At 40.8% G+C, this 20,288-nt stretch overlaps 1 protein-coding gene across 3 annotated transcripts in view; it reads left to right on the forward strand.

Annotated features, from left to right (window-relative positions):
* The window catches only part of arid4b (AT-rich interaction domain 4B), a 44,693-nt gene that overhangs the window by 5,423 nt on the left and 18,982 nt on the right, over positions 1-20,288 (forward strand). For all 3 annotated transcript variants that reach the window (XM_034100073.2, XM_034100074.2, XM_034100075.2), the window contains exons 3-9: positions 8,849-8,959; positions 12,679-12,744; positions 13,000-13,090; positions 15,294-15,373; positions 15,872-15,963; positions 18,305-18,446; positions 19,743-19,822. In XM_034100073.2, coding sequence (XP_033955964.1) covers positions 8,849-8,959; positions 12,679-12,744; positions 13,000-13,090; positions 15,294-15,373; positions 15,872-15,963; positions 18,305-18,446; positions 19,743-19,822 — 662 coding nt within the window. The remainder of the gene's footprint in view (positions 1-8,848; positions 8,960-12,678; positions 12,745-12,999; positions 13,091-15,293; positions 15,374-15,871; positions 15,964-18,304; positions 18,447-19,742; positions 19,823-20,288) is intronic.

Here is a 20,288-nt window from a genome sequence, read left to right on the forward strand (position 1 = left end):
CCTATTCCTTATAGCACGATAAAATGAGTCATAAACTACTGCTTATAATATTTGAGTTATCCTGATAAATGCCTGAATAGTATGTTAAATAAACGTGTGATTTGGTATGCTAATGCAGACATCAATACACTGTTATTCTCAGACTGAAAACCAATGATTTGCTCGATTGAAATGAAGTGCACATGATTTGATTAAGGTATTTATTTGTTATGTCATCCTGTTTCCTCCACCCTCGCCCAGCTGAATACAAACCAGTTTATGTTTCTAGGATCATCTTGCGCTGTTGTGTTACTTAAACACACCAACAAGCAATAGTGACACTGACACATCATCCTCACAACAACAAGCGTGTCATAATAGCTTTCAGAAGGTACTCAATCTGGATTATATCCTTGGCAGTTGCGACAGTAGTAGTAATACTAGGATATCTGTTAGGTGAATTGTTATAATAACAAAATAACTGAAAACTGTTCTTAAGTGGAAACCCCATTTGGTAATTGAATTGTCACGTTGGCTGTAGGTGAGGTGAATGAGCAGAGAGACTGATGCAAGTGTGTCTTAATACATTAGCAACGGGTATCTGCATACTTCCATGGTCCAGCCTCCCAGAAATAGCATGTGGTCTGTTGAGCAGATGACCAGGGATTCCTCGAGCCCTTCCCTAATCATGAATGATATGAACTGAATTACAAATCAAATCACACATGACATCACCCCACACATAGAGCGCCATTAGTGTTTATTCTCCTGTGCGGCTTTTCCCTTCAGAGTTGTAGAATGAAATGGCAATACTCCCCGAGGCTGTCAAAGAAATGCACTATAAGCAACAGCAGCTTGTTCTCAACTAGCGCTCTGTGGAGTTGGCTGCTAAATGTTTCATGACCTGAGAGTCTTTATTGAGCAGAAACTGATTCTCATTCTGCTGTTGCCAGCGTAACCCCAGGTATTTTGTTTTTAAAAGATTTCAAAGCTTAATGTAGCAGCATTGCCTGTTTTGTTCCCTGACTAGAAAGATTTAAATACTTGTTTAGTTGTTTCTGATTGTTCCTCCTGTGGAGAGGGGAAAAAGCTTTTGTGGCATGATTACATGGAAGTTGTTATCTAATGTGATATCCGTGCACTTCCGACTCATCCATGTAGATCGTCCTTCAGTCAAGCTAATTTTTCAAACAATTTTAGGTCCATGCCAGGCAGCCGCAGGTGCTTTTTGTCACCCTACATTTGGATGTGTTTAATCAAGCATGTGTGCCTGGAGAGTATTTTCCACATCAGTGACATTAGGTGAAAAGCCAGAGAGCCATTTTTGATTGTACCAGCGTTATTACCATTACGTTGACTTTTGCAAGCGCTTGTGGGTTATGACTAAAACGGCGTTGCTATTCTTTTCTTTTGACAGAATCTTCGTTGAGAGCAGCTCTCATGATGTGTTTGGCTTATTTGCTTATTTTAAGTTGGTGAGAGGATGTAACACCTCCCAAAAGGCAGAGGAATTCCGCCTCTCTGAGCTTAATCATTGTGGTTGGTTGATTTTTTTTGAGCGAGGGGGGGGGGGCAATATCTACTGGCAGGAGTAATGAACAAATAAAGAGTCAGTGTTTATCTCTAGACAGCTGTAGGCTAAACTGCAATCTTATCCAAGACATTCTTTCATTCATTCAGTTTGAGTTTAATGCGGGGACGTGGAGCGCTATCAGTGGAAAAGACAAACCATTCTCTATTTGCGTTGACCTTGTTAAGTTAAGGGGGGGGTTGGTAGCCAAAGCTGTCAAGATAACTCAAGCTGCCCTCTCTTGACTCAGTTATCCTTTAAGAAGTGAGAAAAGTATTTGTATAAAAGAGCACCATGACTTTGGTCAGCTAGTGAAAAAGCTTGTGTTGGCGAGGGCAGCTGGTGCTGAGACCAGACTGCCCTCAGGACTAATGATGTGTTTATGTGAGAGGTGGGGAGGCTGATGGCCCTGGACTCTGCCCCAAATCCCATCTGCTAGAACTCCAAGAGAAACCGGAGAAGAGGCAACCTGTCCCGGTTTGACTGTGACATGCTCATGGCCTTTCTAAAGCAGCAGATATAATTTGTCCAGAGATGGCAAAAGTACACACATCCTTTACTCAAGTAGAAGTACAGATACTCGTGTTTAAAAATACTCTGGTAGAAGTACTGACTAAACCTCTTTACTCAAGTAAAAGTAAAGAAGTATGGTCTTCGAAACCCATAACTACCAACTGTTTTAAAGAGTAACTGACCTCCCTTTATATTAATACAACAATAATGTCATTGTTAGCTAATGAATGTTTCGATGCTGAACAACGGCAACATGACAACGTTTTCATTGGTCCCTCCTCTTTAGAGAAGACCAGGAAATGATGGATACACGGATGGTGTTAACATCAATAGGCACGCAATGACTGTAAATAATAATGATCACGCCACCAAACACAGATTAAAACTAAAGTAACGAGCCTGTTTTGAAAAATGTAAGAAGTAAAAGTACAGGTATTTGTGTTAAAAATGTAAGAAGTAAAATAAAAAGTTGTCAGAAAAATAAGTAGTGGAGTAAAGTGTTGATGCCAGAAAAAATTACTTAAGTACAGAAACGAAGTATTTTTACTCCACTACTTCCCACCTCTGAATTTGCCCAACTGTTAACAAACTTGTTTCTGGTCTTTTTTAGTTTTTGAAGCCACTTCTAAGTTGAGTCTTTTGATGCATGTTTGATTTAGTATCATTTGCCTCTGCAGTGGTACATCTCAAAAGGATTTGCCGTTTTATTAAACTGATAGATATTCACGTTTTTTGCACATGGTCACTTCATCTTATAAGTTTTTTAAAAGGTAACAGTGAAACATAACTTCTAAGTCAACAGAGCATCCAATTATTTTTCACGATGCTGGATTAGATTGCTACAGTTGGCAAACCACCATGCTCAATTTGTTTCTAATCAATTTAATGTTAATTGGAGTATCCTATTCGCACAGCAGACAAACTGTTTGTCCTGCATAATTAGGGTTGGGAACCGAAACTCGGTTCCAGGTGAGAACCGATAAGAAAATGCCGGGTACCCATACAAAATACACAATTTCGGTTCTGCTTAACGGTTCCTAAACGCGGTAGACCCTGTATTCCACCGGGTCCGTCTGCGCCGCGGTGACCCGGTGGAATACAGGGTAAGGGCGGACTGGCCATCTGTGTGTTCTGGAGAATCACAGAATGGCCGGTCGTCAGCGGGCCGTTGACGGCCGGCTCTGTACGCTCGGCACCACCCTTAATTTTTTGAAACGGCATCATGTAATGGCACATTTCCACTGCAGCGGGGTAGCCCCGTTTAAGCGTCCTCGCTCAGGCCACGGGCTGCCTCGCTGGCTGTCCGAGGCGCATTTCCATTACAGTTTAGGACCTGGGGTAGCAACGCAGTGTAGGCGGGGCGATCGGCTTTACACAACTCACAAAACAATGGAGGATGTGGAAGCGATCATTTACTTGTTTCTTGGTGTGTGGCTTGTTATCACAGCAAGAAGGAAAGTGATCACAGCAAGCAGGAATGGAGAGGACTATGATGATGGGTGGAATGCACCAGCAGCAGCAGAGCCTGGGGTAGCAGTGGCTCAAGGTGCAGAGGAGGAGGGCACTGACATCAGAGAGGGTTTGATGCATTGTATTGTATTGTATTCATTCTATTGAAAATAAATACATCTTTTTTTTCATATACATGTTTGTCAAATGTTTTAAACAAGTAAATATTTGAATTTCAAGCAATAGTAAGTACTGCCCCATAATAAGAACATTTGAGGAAATATCAGATCATGAAAAGAAAATCTTTCTAATAAATTAAGCGAACATCAAAGCTAACTATAAACATAAATACTAAAGTGTAAAACACAGCAAAACTATATTCATAAATGCAAGTGTAAAATAGTGTGGACAATTGTAAACATGGATGGAGGCTAAAGTATCCACAACATAAAATATATTAAAATATAACCTCAATCTTTCTTCTAGACATGATAAAAGCTTGCTTGAATGGGTTATAGGTTTCTTCTTTTGTTCTCTTGTCTTTGAAATATATAAGGAATGTGTTTGAGTCTAGTAGAACCAGGGTATTACAATTGAGCAATTTCTACTACATGTATTCTTAATACCGTTACAAAATAAACATGTAATAATGTTTTAGAGGAGGACCTCAAGCTAGCAAACTCAATTTCTTGCTTTCAATCTCTTAAAACTAACTTATCTTATGGACTTTTTCATAACTGATGGTGTTTGTTATTGCTTTATAAATTCATGTATGTTTATATCTTCTCTAAATCAAGATTATATGATTTTTTTTCTGTTGGGTGCAATTCATTACCAACAAGAGATAAGATAAGTCAAAGAAGTACTTTATTGATGGCAGTATACAATAAAAAAAAATAAAAAAATTGTATCAAAAAGGCATGCCATTAAACAATACAAAAAAAAAAAATGTAAAACTGTATTGCAGCCAGCATATATATACATGGCATTGTAAAAATAAATAAAATGAACATTTTAAAGAAAATAAATAAACAACAAAGTACAAATGTTGCATTTAAAAATTAACTAGATAAAAAAAATATAATATGTACAATAACTATTAAGGTTATTTGAAGTATCACGGAGGAGACGGGCCGTGTCGGCTGCCCAGTCCCCCTAGCACCTCGCCAAGAGTGCGCAGGAAGGCTAGGTTGAAGGTCTCTGCTTGAGCGGCCTCCTCCCTTCTCAAGACGGCCTCCTCCCTTCTCAAGGCCGCATCCAACTCCCATCTCTGCTCAGCAGACGCTTTGGCCCAGTCCAGGTGCCGTTCCTGCTGGGCCATGTGCTGTTCATGGTGCCGATCCTGCTGGGCCCGATCCTCTCCTCCTCGTTTCCTCTTGCCTGGGTGAAAATAAGATAATAATTAGTAATAAGGAAAAAACACAGGATCACAGTTACGGGTCACACAAGAATATAAGAATAACATGTATAAACAGAACAGTAAGGATTAACTAAAGAAAGTTATGGCCCTAGATGTTTACAATGATTGTGAAAGTGAATTACATTATGTCCAGCCTGTTGATAATGAATATATGTATATGATAGGATGTCACACACAACTGTACTAGCTGCTTACTAGCTAAGACTTTACTTATAACAGAGCATTTCCACACAGTGGTATAGCTTATTTTAATTACTGACGATGGATGATCCAAGGTTTAAAAAAACAAAACACAATTCCAGTCGTTTTGCCATTTCTATTTCTTACCTATAACCACACGCTGCGGTGTCGTGATGGCACTCGGTGTTGGTGGTTGAGTGGGGGTCCGTTCTGGATTCAATGACGATGTGGACGGAACACTGCCATCAACCGTTGTTCGGGAATGTTCCTCCTCACGAGTCCCAATGTAATCATCTAGAACAGCAAAATGACTTGTTAATTCCACAAACTACTGCAGCACAATACTAAATAGCAACAACAACTATAGAAAAGAAAAACTGAACGTAAACAATGGCACATATGGTGTTAGCAAACAATAGCTAAGGCTATCTGCCTCAGCTAGCTATGTAGCTCTTCGGGGCTCCATAAAAGCATGGGTTGTCGAACATTAATGTAAGGATAAAATAGACTTCTTTGTTAGAAGTGAGCATACCTTCGAGCTCTCGCTGGATTTTATCATCCCCAATGAGATGTAGGAACGTCGTCACCTCCTCGGTCGAACACGGTGTGCTTTTCTTTGACGTTGCCATTGTTGTAGCTCCTCCGTTTACAAAAATGCTGCAAGCTTGCTTCTAGATATATATGCGACGCTAGGGATGATCTCGCGCGCGATCTTGTGACGATTCTCTCTGACCAATCAGCAATCGAGAGTGTTGACGTCACTAGTTCAGCCCTGGCCCTGGTCCTGGCCTGATAGAACCACGATTTTATGGGGCCGGGAAAAGAGGGGAAAAGTACCCGCTAGCCGGTGCTACGCTATATGGAAAGGCCACCAAAAACTGGCCTGGCCGCTTGAGGACGCTTAAACGGGGCGACCCGCTGCAGTGAAAATGTGCCATAAGTTGCGCTGACATGCGACAGAGGTCCACAGTTGCCCCGCAGTGAGGCTCCCTTCATATTATACATCCATGGGCTCCCCCGCCCTCCCGTAGACAGTTCACGAGCTCAGTCACTTCATAACACCAAAGATGGGTCGCGGTAAACGCTCTGAAGTGAGGCTCCACTACACTAAAAAAGAAAAAGACAAGGCACAGTGTAAAGCCTGTTAATAGCTTGCCACAGGCATAGCTCAGTTAAAATAAAGCAAAGCTATTGTGCAATACATTTGTATTGCATGTATATTTTTTATTTGTAAAAATGTCAGTTAAAGCTTAAAAGAATAAAGATATTTTTGTTATCTACACGTTTGACCTCTTTCTTTTACAATTTTGGAATCGAAATGGGGAATCGATAAGAACCGGAATCGATAAGCAGAACCGAAATCGGAATCGATGCATTTCAAACGATACCCATCCCTATGCATAATACCTTATTGTGACACCTGTTTAATTAATGGAAAGTGTTTTATTGTCTGGCCGTCAAGCTAATCTTATCCTCTTTTAATGTCTCATGAATCATATTGTTTTCTGATCTGGTGATTCAAGTGTGAGGCCCAAAATTGCTACATTGTTAAAGTTGTCTGTGAAATAAAATAATGTGGGATTTAGCCTCAGGTAACAAATAAATTAAACAGGGATATGAAACCCTTATGTTCATTTAGATAATTGGACAGTGGATATTTTTAACCACACTTCTGTTTCACCTCTTTCTCTTTAATAAGAAGGGCAACATTCTGCACATCAGTTCAGTATGAGACACAGATTAGAGATGCCTTGCCTTGATATTATATTGATGTGACTCTTGATACTGATCTGAGTCATTGATTAATATTGAGTATCTGCCAAGTTTAAAACCTGTGTGAATAACTTTATTTCCTTACATAATACGGGAGGTATGACTGGCATTGAAATAGCCTCTATCCCTGGTTTAAACCTTAAAGAAGCAGTACTTAATCAATGCTTACACTTACTGTAAGAGGTGTGTCGGTTCATCTGCATACATTGCTGGAATAGAGGCAAGGCAGCTGTTTTTATTTGTTCATGTCACTCAAGGGTTTGCTCATGTGCCACACGTTGGAAACGATTCAGATATTTACACGACAGCCGTACTGTTGTTCATATGTTATAGATGGTAAAATAAGAGCGCAATGTATTATAATCGCACACCGATTAATATATGGACATAGTCTCTGTGACGTCACCCATAGGTTTGAGGCGTTGTACAGCCCAAACTTGGTGGCTCCGACCCAACTTCGCAGTAAACAGGTGTTTCAATTCACCCAACGTTATTTTTTGATAAATAGTGAAATTAGCTAAAGAGACTAAACCCCCATTTCTTTATCAGGCTGTCACTACTGTATGTTTGTATCTGCTGTAAAGTTCAGCATTTTAACATGGTTTGACTTCCCTTTGGACCCAGCCTTAAAAAGCCATTTGAATACTGCAGCTTTAGGCACTTCCGCAAAGTCTTCACGGTTTCAGTCCCGGGCGCTGCCATATGTTTACAATATACAAAGGTTCATGACTTATAAAGTTAATATAACCTGTTACGAAATAGGAGTATTTTGGTTTCGATAAAAACATCTTAAAGGGGCCCTATTAGGCTTTTTGGGGTTTGCCTTTTCCTGTAGTGTGTTATACAGGTTTTTGTGCAAGTAAATGTTCTCCAAAGGCTAAATTCCCAAAGTTTCTCACCCGCACAAGAGGGAGTTTCTCACCCGCACACTTCCACTTCCACCACAAAATAAAGACCTTTTTGAACATTATAGCATGGAAACATGTCACAATAGAGGCATAATGGGGCCCCTTCAATCTGCGGTTGATACCCCATTTTTCAAATGTGGACTTTTAACCATTTCTGCCTAATTGGTCTAGCCATGGTACATCAGCAACAGCTGCTTTCATCGGTACATTGCTGTTGTAGATATAGTTGGCACAACCACTCCTGGCTCTATGTATTTGATTTGTATCTCTTAAACTGTGGTATTGGAAAAAGAACATGTGTTATTAAATCTTTCAAGTATCTTACTTGTAGTAAGACATTTAATATGCAAAACATGTTTGGGGAATGGTTGATTTTTAAGGAGCTTGTTCACTTCACTTGGCTTAAGGGATTTTGACTTAATTCATCCTTTCAGAAAATAAGATGTGTGTCCGTGTTCAGTGCTGCTAGACGAGCATTGGCCAATAGGTGTTTCAGTTGGTCTTTATGTGTCCTCTCGGCCCCAAGTGTGCTCCCTTTGTGTCTTATTTTGGGAAAAAGTCTTCATATACGTCTGTGTTGTTTCTGTAGCCTCAGCCAAACACCCCTCAGTAAATTCCTCTCTACACTGCATGAACACAAACATCTTCCGCCTATTCCACACATAGAAAGTCTGTTATCTCTGTGTACCCGACCCTCTGTAAATTAGTTATTGAGGGGAGGAAAAAAAAGGTTTGATAAACATCCAATGATGGCACAAGATGGTGCTATGTGTTTCGGATAGCTTCTTCTTTGTAGTCATCAAAGCAGTAGTGAAGTGGCCTTTTTGTTTGCTCCCTCTGTGCCTTGTTTTCCAATACCCAGAGAGCAGATGGTACAGTATGTGTTTTCCACGGTTGAATCACTGAGACGGGTCGGTTTTGCGTAGCTGGCCTACACTATGTGAAGCTTGTATGTGTGTCATGCCGCCTTAGCTGTGAAAATACACCGATGTCAGTGAGCTATACATGTAAAAAAAAAGAGCTTTGAATTCACTGGTTTCCTGTGTCATTCCTCAGACTCTGGAGGAGCCCCCCTACTTGACGGTAGGGACGGATGTGAGTGCCAAGTACAGAGGGGCTTTCTGCGAGGCTAAGATCAAGACTGCCAAGAGGCTAGTCAAGGCAAAGGTAAGTCACATTTTGAAGTGATCCAAAAATTAAATATGTATTGTCTGTCTGTGTTGTGTGAAGTGGGTGGCAGCAGGGCGAGGGGCTCTTCTTGTCTGTGTGCTAAAAGATCGCACAGCTGAAGCTCCAGAGCCGTTTTGGATTGGAGAAGGCCACATTTAAAATCTGTTTTCCAAAAAACATCTTTGCTACTTATATCAGGAGATTCTTAGGCTGTGCAGTGAAAATATCTCCTTGTCTCTGATGTTGTCAACAGTCCAGCTGTGTTGCTTACATGCTTTAGCTCTACCACCTGCTATATGTTGTTAGTACTGCTCATACAGCTGAAACACTGATCAGGGCCCCAGCAGTGACATATGCAAGGTCTGGTCTAGCCCACCAGGTACCCATCACATCCTCAGTCATCCCCCTCGCCCACTGCTTCCATGTTTTGTCTGCCGTCTCCCCACTGATTTGATGCCTTACTGATGAAGGCATTGCTCGATGCACGTAGTACAGTGTCTCTTTTCCCAGTGGGGCTGGAGCATCTGGATAATACAATAGAGACAGATCGCTTGTCTCTCGTTCTGCGATAGTGTGTGGGAGGAACAAAGATTGGATGCTGGCTTGTTCACTGTGTTAATGCACTCTAGTTCCCCCTTTAGAGACAAAAGAGCAGCCAATGCTCTACCATTCTGACACACCAGATGAACTCATCAAATGTGCTTTTTTGTCTCGTGGACAGGGAGACGAATACAATAACAAAGTAGACTATTTGATTTTCTTGGTTTACATATGATGGACTAAAACAAAGCTAATAGGACAGTCTCAGCTCATAAATGAATTAGCATACTAATTGGCTGAGTGTGGGGTTTGTTTTCGGTTAGCTGTAATGTGAATGTGAGGTCTGTTACACAAACGGAGAACATGGCAATTATTCAGTGGTTATGAATCTGAATATTCCTCTGTAATGAATTCCTCTTTAGCTCTGGTTCATTAATCTCTGTCTGCTTGTTGAACAAAGTGGAGGGGGGCAGCATATGGCACGGGTGTTTTTTCAGTGGTTTTAAAACCCAGTGCAAACTCTTATTTATGATGATGATCAGTGCTAGGAGACCTGTACAAAATGCAATTACACCATGTCAGTAACACTTACTGTGACATGTTCAGCACACATTTGATCAGTCGGGACAAACACTATGGCACAGTAACAAGTACTGTGTCAAAATACGAGAGCTTCAAGAACATTTCAATGCTCATAGGCTGTATTTACTATGTCATATGAGGATAGAAACTAGACTTTTACCATTTCATAAACTGGCATTATCCATTAAGCTGGCTACCTAGCAATCGAACTGATTGAAGTAAAGAAATAACTTGTAAAATGAATAGAAATACATGAATGTTTGCCAACATTGTAACAACTAGTAGAAGAGGTAACAATTTATAAACTGTGTATTTGACTTCAGATTACTGTCTGCTGGTTAACTGAATTATAACAAAAACACATTTCACCTCCCCTCTTGATAAGTACACTATGGTATGCTTTTTAAATACGAATAACGCAACAATACTAGAGTTATTCTTGAATCAAAACCATTTAAGAATTATTCCCACCCTTTGAAATCATAGTTGTATTTATAGATATTTTTTTATATTTGTTTTACAAGGACCAGACACATTGACACATCAGTGTCAATGTACCAGTGTTAGCAGATTGATTATTTGTTAGTAAAATAATCCAATGAAGTAGAACTTGTAAAATCACAACAGGAGGATAAACTTTATTATTATGAAAATATCTGGACAAAAAGGCCAGAGATGGTGTGTAGAAAAAAATAACACGACTAGAGTTGAGTTTTATGTCAAATGTCACACTTACAGTCTGTTTGTTATACATAACCAAAAGATATAGCCTCTGCAGTCAAATGTGCTTGAATAAATCACATTAAAAGTTGTTTCATGTCAATTTACATTTCATGTATCAAATAAACGGAAACATTAAAGTGTTAATTTTTCAAATTGGAAAAATGTTCACTAACCAGTGAATGTAATACAGTGAAACATCCTGCAGCTCAGTGACATTTTAGGGCTTATTGGAAGAAATAATCTAGTAATATAATGGACTGTGTGTTCCCGAGGGAAAATCCCATTCAAGTCTCATACATTTTCTGAAGGCTGTATCTTATCAGAAATATTGTTTCATATCTTATTCCAATATTTGTTGTTAAGTCTAAGTACATACACAGTTTGTGTGTACAGACCTCAGCTCAGTTGAACCCAGCAGGTAACCAAGCTCACAGTTAGAGGTTGTCAGGACAGGCAGGTGTTGGTAATGCTCTCTAGAGTCTTCCTCCCTCTGTGGAGAAAGTCATTTTATTCCATCACTGGCAGAAATATTATTAAATGTTGCGTGTGGAACCCTTTTGTTCCGTTCCTATATGGCAGTGTTCTCAAACTTTTTCACTTGCGGACCACCTAACTCCACACACATATCCAAAAACAAAAGGCCTGCTTACCACTCCAACAGTAAATAACAAATTACAGCCTAATAATGACATCTTAACCTTCTCTGTATCACCTCATTCACACATTAAATCACCAATACAAATACAAGCATTTAGTTCAAATGCGATTTAAAATGCTCAGATTTTACACCTCTTATGAAATGTAGACTACATTTATTACGGAGTTTATGTCCGAGCCAACAGACTCACTGATCGTTGGCTACTGAGAGATATGCAAAATACACTACAATAATGTAGTACGACACAAACCTCCGCTGTGGATTTTCAAAACAAAATACAGTAAAACTTTGGTCGCAGGCCCAAGTTGAACTCTGAGGTCTAAGCCCTTTTTTCACGTTAGGCAAGCCTGGGCTTTTTTTGTAAAAATGCTATTAAAACATGAACCTTGGTGACCATCGGGCTGGCCTGCATGGTCTGCCTACAAAACGTAAAAAAAATGTTTATGCAGCCCCAACAACAGCCTCTGATCATCAACAGACTTCATGCAATGCTTCATTGGATGCATATATCAGATAATATTCTCTATCTCACTCCTAAAACATCTAAATCTACTTCCAGCATGGATACATGTTCATAAGTGTGTGTGTGTGTGTGTGTGTGTGTGTGTGTGTGTGTGTGTGTGTGTGTGTGTGTGTGTGTGTGTGTGTGTGTGTGTGTGTGTGTGTGTGTGTGTGTGTGTGTGTGTGTGTGTGCGTGTGTGTGTGTGTGTGTGTGTGTGTGTTCTTTTCTGTTCCCAGTGTTGCCAAGTTGCCATGCAGATGCAAGATTACCACAGCATGAACAGATTATGATCTGCTGTGGCTCACTTAGTGGAGGCTGCAATGGCAGAGAGGGGGGTCTGTTAGTGTAGCCCTAACAATCGAAACAGAAATCCACCGCAGTTGGCTCTAACAGATGCGGCACAGTTGCCAATCGGGGGGTCAGGCACTCAACGATGCCAGAAATGAGCCATAGTATTTAGTACTCGCACACATGCTGCGTGCCTAAAAACACCAGGAAGTCTTTACTAGGTTACCCCACTAATTTAAAAACAACCTGCCTCGCTGCCAAGTACTGCGTGATACACTCCATCATCCTCGCTTTTATAAAGTCCTGCAGCGCTTACAGGACCATGCTGCCTCTGTGAAGTGGGGGATTGATATGGCCCAGTCAGGCCTTTGGGGAATTGTTTATTTATCCTTGTTACTGATTCTCCCCCCCCCCCTTCCTCAGGTGACCTTTAAACCAGATCTGACCACAGCTGAGGTTCATGATGAAAACATCAAAGGAGTTCTAAAGGTAAGGCAGGAAAAGATGCATGAGGATGATTGACATTGTCATAACACACATATAGTGTTTAAAATGTACTCTTATAACTTACTTACTGATTTGTTTACTATAACAACACGGTCATTACAGCTTACCCTTTGTATTTCATTTCAGTCGATTCTTGTAGTGGCTGTATGGTTTTCTCATTACTTAAAACCACTTCATTAGATGTGTCATTAGTAGCGCATTAGGACGCCAAGTAACAGCGGTGTGTCTGTCCCACAGGTGGGGTCTGTTGTAGAGGTGAAGAATCAGGATGGGGTTTACCAGGAGGCCACCATCAATAAGCTGACCGATGCGAGTATATATACTGTTGGTAAGTCAAAAACAAACTGTTTCTCCTCCTCACTCAAAGCACTCTCTCTACAGCTTTTTCACAGAAACATGTTTGTGTACAACAGAAACTCCAAATGGTTTGTATTTTCCCTTGGCCAAGCATTTTACGGAAAGATGTTGCAAGGAGCTTTTTCAATCGATTCCTCAGAAAAGGTTTAGAATGAAGTGATTTCTCACAGGTCAGCAAGAATACTAAAAAAGTCCCTTACATGCAAAGAATATTAAAATCTCCATTACATTGCATTTAGCTGACGCTTTTATCCAAAGCGACTTACAATAAGTACATTCGACCAGGAAGACACAACCTTGAGGAAAACAGAATCATATAAGAACATCAGGTTTCAAAGAGCCAATCGTTTCAAGTGCTGCTCAACTGGCTAAGCCAGTCCTTTATTAGTATATAAGTGCTCTGTTAGCAGTTCTTTGTTAGTAATTCTATCGCTCGAAGTGGAGTCGAAAGAGATGAGTTTTCAGTCTGCGCCGGAAGGTGTGTAAGCTATCTGCGGTCCTGATTTCAATGGGGAGCTCATTCCACCATTTTGGAGCCAGGATAGCAAACCCACGTGTTTTTGCTGATGGGAACTTGGGTCCCCCTCGCAGCGAGGGTGCAGCGAGTCGTTTGGTTAATGCAGAGCGTAGTGCACGTGCTGGGGTGTACGGTTTAACCATGTCCTGGATGTAGGAAGGGCCAGATCCATTCGCAGCATGGTACGCAAGACAATCAAAACCCATTACCATTGGTTGTGTGATTAAATTAAATGTCCAGTAAATATCCATAACTGATATCTAAGAAACTGGGGGTCAAACTGCACATACAGTACATACATCATATTGAAATGGACTGTTTTATCTATTAAATATTGTCCAGTGTGAAAGCAACTTATTTGGCGAGAGAAAATGGGCAAGATGCATTCTACCTTTTTAAAGGGGCCCTATTATGTATTTTGGGGTTAACACTAACACACCAACACATTGTATGTGATAGGCTTAGGGGCAGGACATATCTAAGCGGTTGACCAATCGCAGCAGAGCCAGCCAGCTAACCAATCAGAGCAGACTGGGCTCTGGTTTCAGACAGAGGGTGAAAAGAGGTGCTGCAGCACAGGCAGTATGAGAAAAATAAAGAGCTTTTTGAACATTAAAGCCTGAAATATGGACCTGACAATTAGCATAATAGGGCCCCTTTAAATAAAAGGTACTGATGATGAGGTGGTAACATTATATTTTTGAAGAATTATCTTTAATCTTTGGTAGCTTTAGAGGCTGAGCAAACTAGACTGGGCTATGCTGAGTCAACAGGTGGGACAGGGGTAAATGCTGCCTGCAACAAAAGACCATTTTTATTATTAATTTAGATTTTCTTTCTGTCTTATGATGTTGTCTGTAATGTTAAAGATACTTCTATCAGAAGTGTAATTTATATATAAATGACATAAAACAGGTAGTACACAGTATACACCGCTGCTCAGTCTCTCAGCAACTCCTCGTCACTAAAGAGGGCCCCTGGGGTTTCCCTTTCTTGTCTTGGCACATTTATTATTTTCATTCATCATCACAAACACAAGTCACCTCAAGTGTTTTCTCCTCATTGTTGTCAACGAGCAATGGCGTGAGCAATGATTAATGTAAATGATTTGAATATCTGTGTTTACCCGTGGGAGTGATGTAACTGCTAAGAGTGAAGGGAACGTTTCTTTAGTCCTTTAATTATGACATATATTATGCATGCTTATTGTAAGAGTTAGTCTTTGGAGATTTGATATAAGTAAATAAAATCTGTTAGTTCTTCCGACACTTCCCCATGTCTCTTTTATTTCTCCATTTACTCCTTGGAGCTGTTTTAAAGCTGTGATCTGAAAGCGCCCGTCAGGATCCATCCAAGCCTTAGTTAGAACACAATATTTGTTTCGACGCATCATAATTCAAGTCAGTGGCGGACTGGCCATAAGTGGGCCGGTCGGACGATATGGGCCGGTCGGATAAGTCACTAGCCCCCCCCCCCCCCCCCCCCCCCCTTTGTTGACAATTTACTAGCGGTACCGAAGGGGGCCTGATCTTTAGTCCCAGTCCGCCCTTGGGACATTTGGAAACTGAGACTGGAGTTAATTTGTGCTTATCTTCGTGTTTGTGTGTGTTGGAGGAAGACATACAGCAGCCTGATAGTTTGTCTCTAATCTCTGCAGTGTTTGACGATGGCGATGAGAAGACCCTGAGGCGGTCCTCTCTCTGCCTGAAAGGAGCGCGTCACTTTGCAGAGAGCGAGGCAAGTATTGCTCTGTCCTGTAAGGAATTTTTGAAAACAGGTTCTTCCTGACATTCCTCGTAAAGAAATATGTGATTTTTCTCAACAGCAGCACTGGGTGAACAACTAGACATTTGAAACAGTTTTGTTCATTCAAATTAGTTCCGTATGGATTTCCCGAGGCTACAGCAGCATTATCTGTTCGCTTTCGATGCAAAGCTCATTTTATAGTTTTCAACTTCTTTTAAATTAACTAAATGTATCCTAATTTAATTAAATGTATTGATGATGCCACATTGGAACATTTCTAATAAGAAATACAGCTGTATATTTGCAGAAAATACATTTGACAGCAATGTAAGCTAAACTGCTGGGTACATTTCTTCCATTTATTACTGATGAAATGACTCAAAGAGAATTTATTCCATGTTTACAAGATAACAACTTACGTTTGTCTACCGATTTAGTGGCTGACAAGGTGGCACTAAGGCTCTTTGCTTTTGTTTTTCTCCCCTGCAGACCCTCGACAGACTCCCTCTCACCAACCCAGAGCACTTCGGCACACCTGTCATCGGCAAGAAGGGAAACCGCGGCAGGCGATCGAACCCAATGTGAGTATCTCCCTCCGCCTGTCTCTATACATCCTGCAGGGCTCAAACTTTATATATCATGTGTCTGCTGCTGGGGGGATTTTTTTTGTAGCCATCTAAAACCATCAGTTACAGGATTGGCTGTTCTATGTTCACTGACAGCAGTTAGAATGAAAGATTTACTCCCATCTCCATCCCCTAAGCGCCTGAGGCCTGTAGAGCCTGCTCTCCTCTTCCACCTCCTTAATCACGCTGGGCTCCTCCTGTGTGTGCTGCAGAGGCAGAGTGAGCACAGCATGGTCCTGCTTCACATTATGTTTATTCCCCCCTCCTTAGACTCAACTGTTCCAGTAGGTGTTTGATGCTCTGTTCAGCCTACCCCTGGGAGCCTGCAGGAGTTTTCATCAGGGAATAGAAACAGTTTGGCGCTGGATATAATTGTTGCTCCTCTCTGTTATAAAGAGGACACTCTGCTACGTAGTCTCATTCTCCGACGACCCTTTGCTAATGGCACTCAGAGAAAAGTCAATATTACTGTGAACATTGATGCATTATTGACTTGGAAATGTCAATTTAGCGCCTTGTATCTGATGTCTTCTTTTGCAATATTAGTGTCCTAATTCTTGGGTCTTAAGGTTTGAAAATGTAGGGGAGATTGATGTTATTGGAAAAAAAATGCTATTGCTATGGGTTGGAAGAGAAGATTTATCCTTGTTTTTCTGGAACCAGAAGTGACCATATTTAATGCTAGCGTTAGCAACTAGCTTGGTTAGCAAGGTATATCAGCTATTCAAGTAAACTGATATGTTTAGGATGCTAATTTTGGCTAGCTTAAAACAAAACTACCAATCTGAAATCATTATCTTTTAGTACCGAAACGCTGAATAACACTGTATTAGCAATTTGTTGATCACAACATAGCCACGACCTAAAGGACAACCTTCTATAGGACCATCATTTACAAAGTTAACATCATGATGTATTGTGTAACAATTGAAACTAGCAATTGAGACCATAAACTCATAGTAAAAATGTTACCGAGTTAATAAACCAAGTAAGAAGTAGGGTCATTTTTTATCATAGCCTTCTATACGATTGGGCTTTATTGTTCTTCCAGTGAAGTCGCCCTCTGCTGTCCATCAGAAAAAAGGCAGGTTTATGTCCGTTTCAGATTTACTTCACTTCTAAGATACGGATGTTACCCCTTTAGTACAGATAAGAGATCAATATTCAGTTTAAGCTTCCAGCATAAAGCAAATAAGCACATTTAAAAAATCTTGGACTGCTCCTTTAAATTACTTAAAAGCTGTCAAACACTCCCTACTACAATAGTAATTATATGTGGAGCAAACTCTTCCCGACATGAGTTGTAGTCTCTCTCTCATTGAGTGGCTTGTGTGCTTTGTTTATTACTTTTATTCACAGCTTAGTTGTTGTTGTTGTTGTTGTTGTTGTTGTTGTTGTTGTTGTTGTTGTAGTAGTAGTAGCAGACTGGCTGATTTACAGCCGTACACTCTTGCCAAACTGTGTGTGCGTATATGTACATAGAGCAGTTCTAGTGAGGCATAAAAAGAGGACAGAGGATATGTTTGCCTGCTGGTTCTGCTTGCCCGATCACTCTAGAGACTTGCTGTCTGTCTGCCGGCTGCAATCAGAGCGTCAGGGTCTTGTCAGCAGAGAACGAAATACAGCGATCCTAATGAGTGAGCTCATCAGTAGAGCCAGCCTTATTTTCCGCTGCGCTTCATAATGATCAGACAAGAAAAGGTTTTGTTTAGATATGCATTGTTCATTGGATTCTTTTTGATGTTTCATGAAAGCATGATTGTTTTATAAGGCTGCTTGATTGTGGAAAAAATATGATCATGATTATTTAACACTCAGACGTTGGAAATATCATGCGTTTATTAACCTATTTCTAAATGTTTTTTTAACAGTGGATTTTTTCGGACTTTTATTATCATTTTAACTGAAAAAATTAATTAAATAAAATTTATATTTATATCAATGTATTTTTAATTTAAACGTGTGTATATTCTATATATTCTTCTGTATATTTTTAGTTTTCTTTTTATTGTTTCTGTTCTGATTTTATGTAAAGCGCCTTTGAGCATGAGGAAAAGCACTATAAAAATCCCATGTATTATTATTATTATATTCCATATATACAAATGATATAAAATAGGTCGTATTTCAATGCTACAAATACACAGAGATATATTGGCAGCGCTTTTCAAAATCTAATATCAACACTTAACCAGATGTGATGAATATAAATAATGTATTAATGCTCGTCCAACATGCAAACTGTACCTTTCTGAAATACAGTCAGCTGAGTAAACTGTCCTTTCCCGTCATACAGTCAAGAAGAAGAATTGTCTTCATCCTCCAGCGAAGAGGAGGAGAGCAACAAGAGGCAGAATGAGGATCTGTTCGGCAAAGTGGTCTGTGTGGAGGGAGTCGCCACCGGGGAGAAAAAGAAAACCACGTGGTATCCCGCTCTGGTGAGCTCACAGTCTCCCTTCCCTGCTGCTCTCTTGCTCCATCAAACAGGGAAACAGGGACCACTACACTCCCAGAATTGTGCCATTTCATCTAAACGTTTGCTTATGTAACCTCAGCAGGATTATCCCATTGCGTAACAGTACACCCACCATCAAATGTTAGAAAATATGCATGTGTGTGGGTCTTTTACAGTGGCTGCCTTCTGTATTTCAAACAGTTGAACTCTTATTTTGTAGGATAAACATGATGTGTGCAGCACACACACTGGTTTGATGTTTTCAGACTTTTCCAGACCAATCCCACCAGCCGTAAACTCTCAGCCACCGTTTGCACACTATGAAATGGTGACAGGCGTTGTTTGTTTTGATATGGGAGAGGGTGGGGAATGCTGTCCCTTTAAATGTGTAGTCATCAGAGCCCGCCTCCAGGGTTTGTTGTTCTTGGCGTGCACTGAGCTCCGTGCTGCCTCCTTGTGACGGCCCAGAGAAGTACATCACACACTATTTACCCTGGGACAGTATGGCAGAGGGGTGGAGCAGTAAACTGGTGGATGTCTCACACAACAGATGATCGAGGCTGTATCAAACGGTGTTAACTCTTTCCATGCCTGGTAAAATAGAAGTCAGACATGTGTGGGCTTCCATTTTGCATAATTTGCAGCGCTTAGCATATGTGTTGCAGAAGGAAACTGTTAACACAGAGCAAACGTGTGTGTGTGTGTGTGTGTGTGTGTGTGTGTGTGTGTGTGTGTGTGTGTGTGTGTGTGTGTGTGTGTGTGTGTGTGTGTGTGTGTGTGTGTGTGTGTGTGTGTGTGTGTGTGTGTGTGTGTGTGTGTGTGTGTGTGTGTGTGTGTGTGTGTGTGTGTGTGTGTGTGTGTGTGTGTGTGGGGGGGGGGGGTGGGTGGGTGCGTGCGTGGCGAGCAGAGCAGGCAGAGTCCTGGTGGAAATCAAATCTCCATAATGACAGTGCTGCCTCCTGGCGCTGGAACAACTCCCACTGTTGTGCTCCTCAACTCCAGTAGACAGCGGCGGCACACACTGCGAGTAGGCCGAACCCTTGTCAGATCGCTCTTCATCACACACACTTGTTTGTCTTTGCTTCGTTGAGGGCATATTTTGTAATCCATCAACGTAGCCTTTAGCTGAAAGTACTTTTAGTTATTGACTCTCCAACACCGCTCTCCCTATCTTCCTCTACTTCACACACACACGCGCACACACACACACGCACGGGGGCGCATGCGCATCACCAACCTCATCTGACCTCTTGACTGTCTCTTGTTTCTATGCAACAAGGTCATCTCCCCAGACTGCCACGACGACGTGACTGTGAAGAAGGACAACATCTTCGTGCGCTCGTTCAAGGATGGAAAATTGTGAGTCATCACTAATGTGCTAAAATCCACAGTATGCACCATTTGTGAAGCTGGCCTGCAGCAATGATTGCCACTAGACTATTTGACATTTTCATTGTCATTAAATACATCAATTATGTTTTGAACTTATGTGTAATTACTCAAAAGTTAGTCCTGCACAGAGTAAGGGCTCAGTATTGCTTAATGATAAGGATTGTAAGCCAAAGAATAAAGGAGTATTCCAATTCACGGTAAACAGCACCTTAACAAAAAGCTAGTGGAAAATTTGATTATCCTCTTATTTTTATTTATTGATTCATAGCCTCATACTCTTCATTTCCAAGGTAAGCTGGCTTGTAATTTTTATGTTATTTAAGTAGCTTGACTCCTTGTTCTAGTACTAGCATGACACTTATTAAACCGTTATTGAGGTGTTTTAATCGAATAAATGAGCAGTAAATCAATAGGGGCACTCTCAGATATAGCT

The sequence above is a fragment of the Pseudochaenichthys georgianus genome, chromosome 15, assembly GCF_902827115.2.
Source record: "Pseudochaenichthys georgianus chromosome 15, fPseGeo1.2, whole genome shotgun sequence".
NCBI classification, from domain to species: Eukaryota; Metazoa; Chordata; class Actinopteri; order Perciformes; family Channichthyidae; genus Pseudochaenichthys; species Pseudochaenichthys georgianus.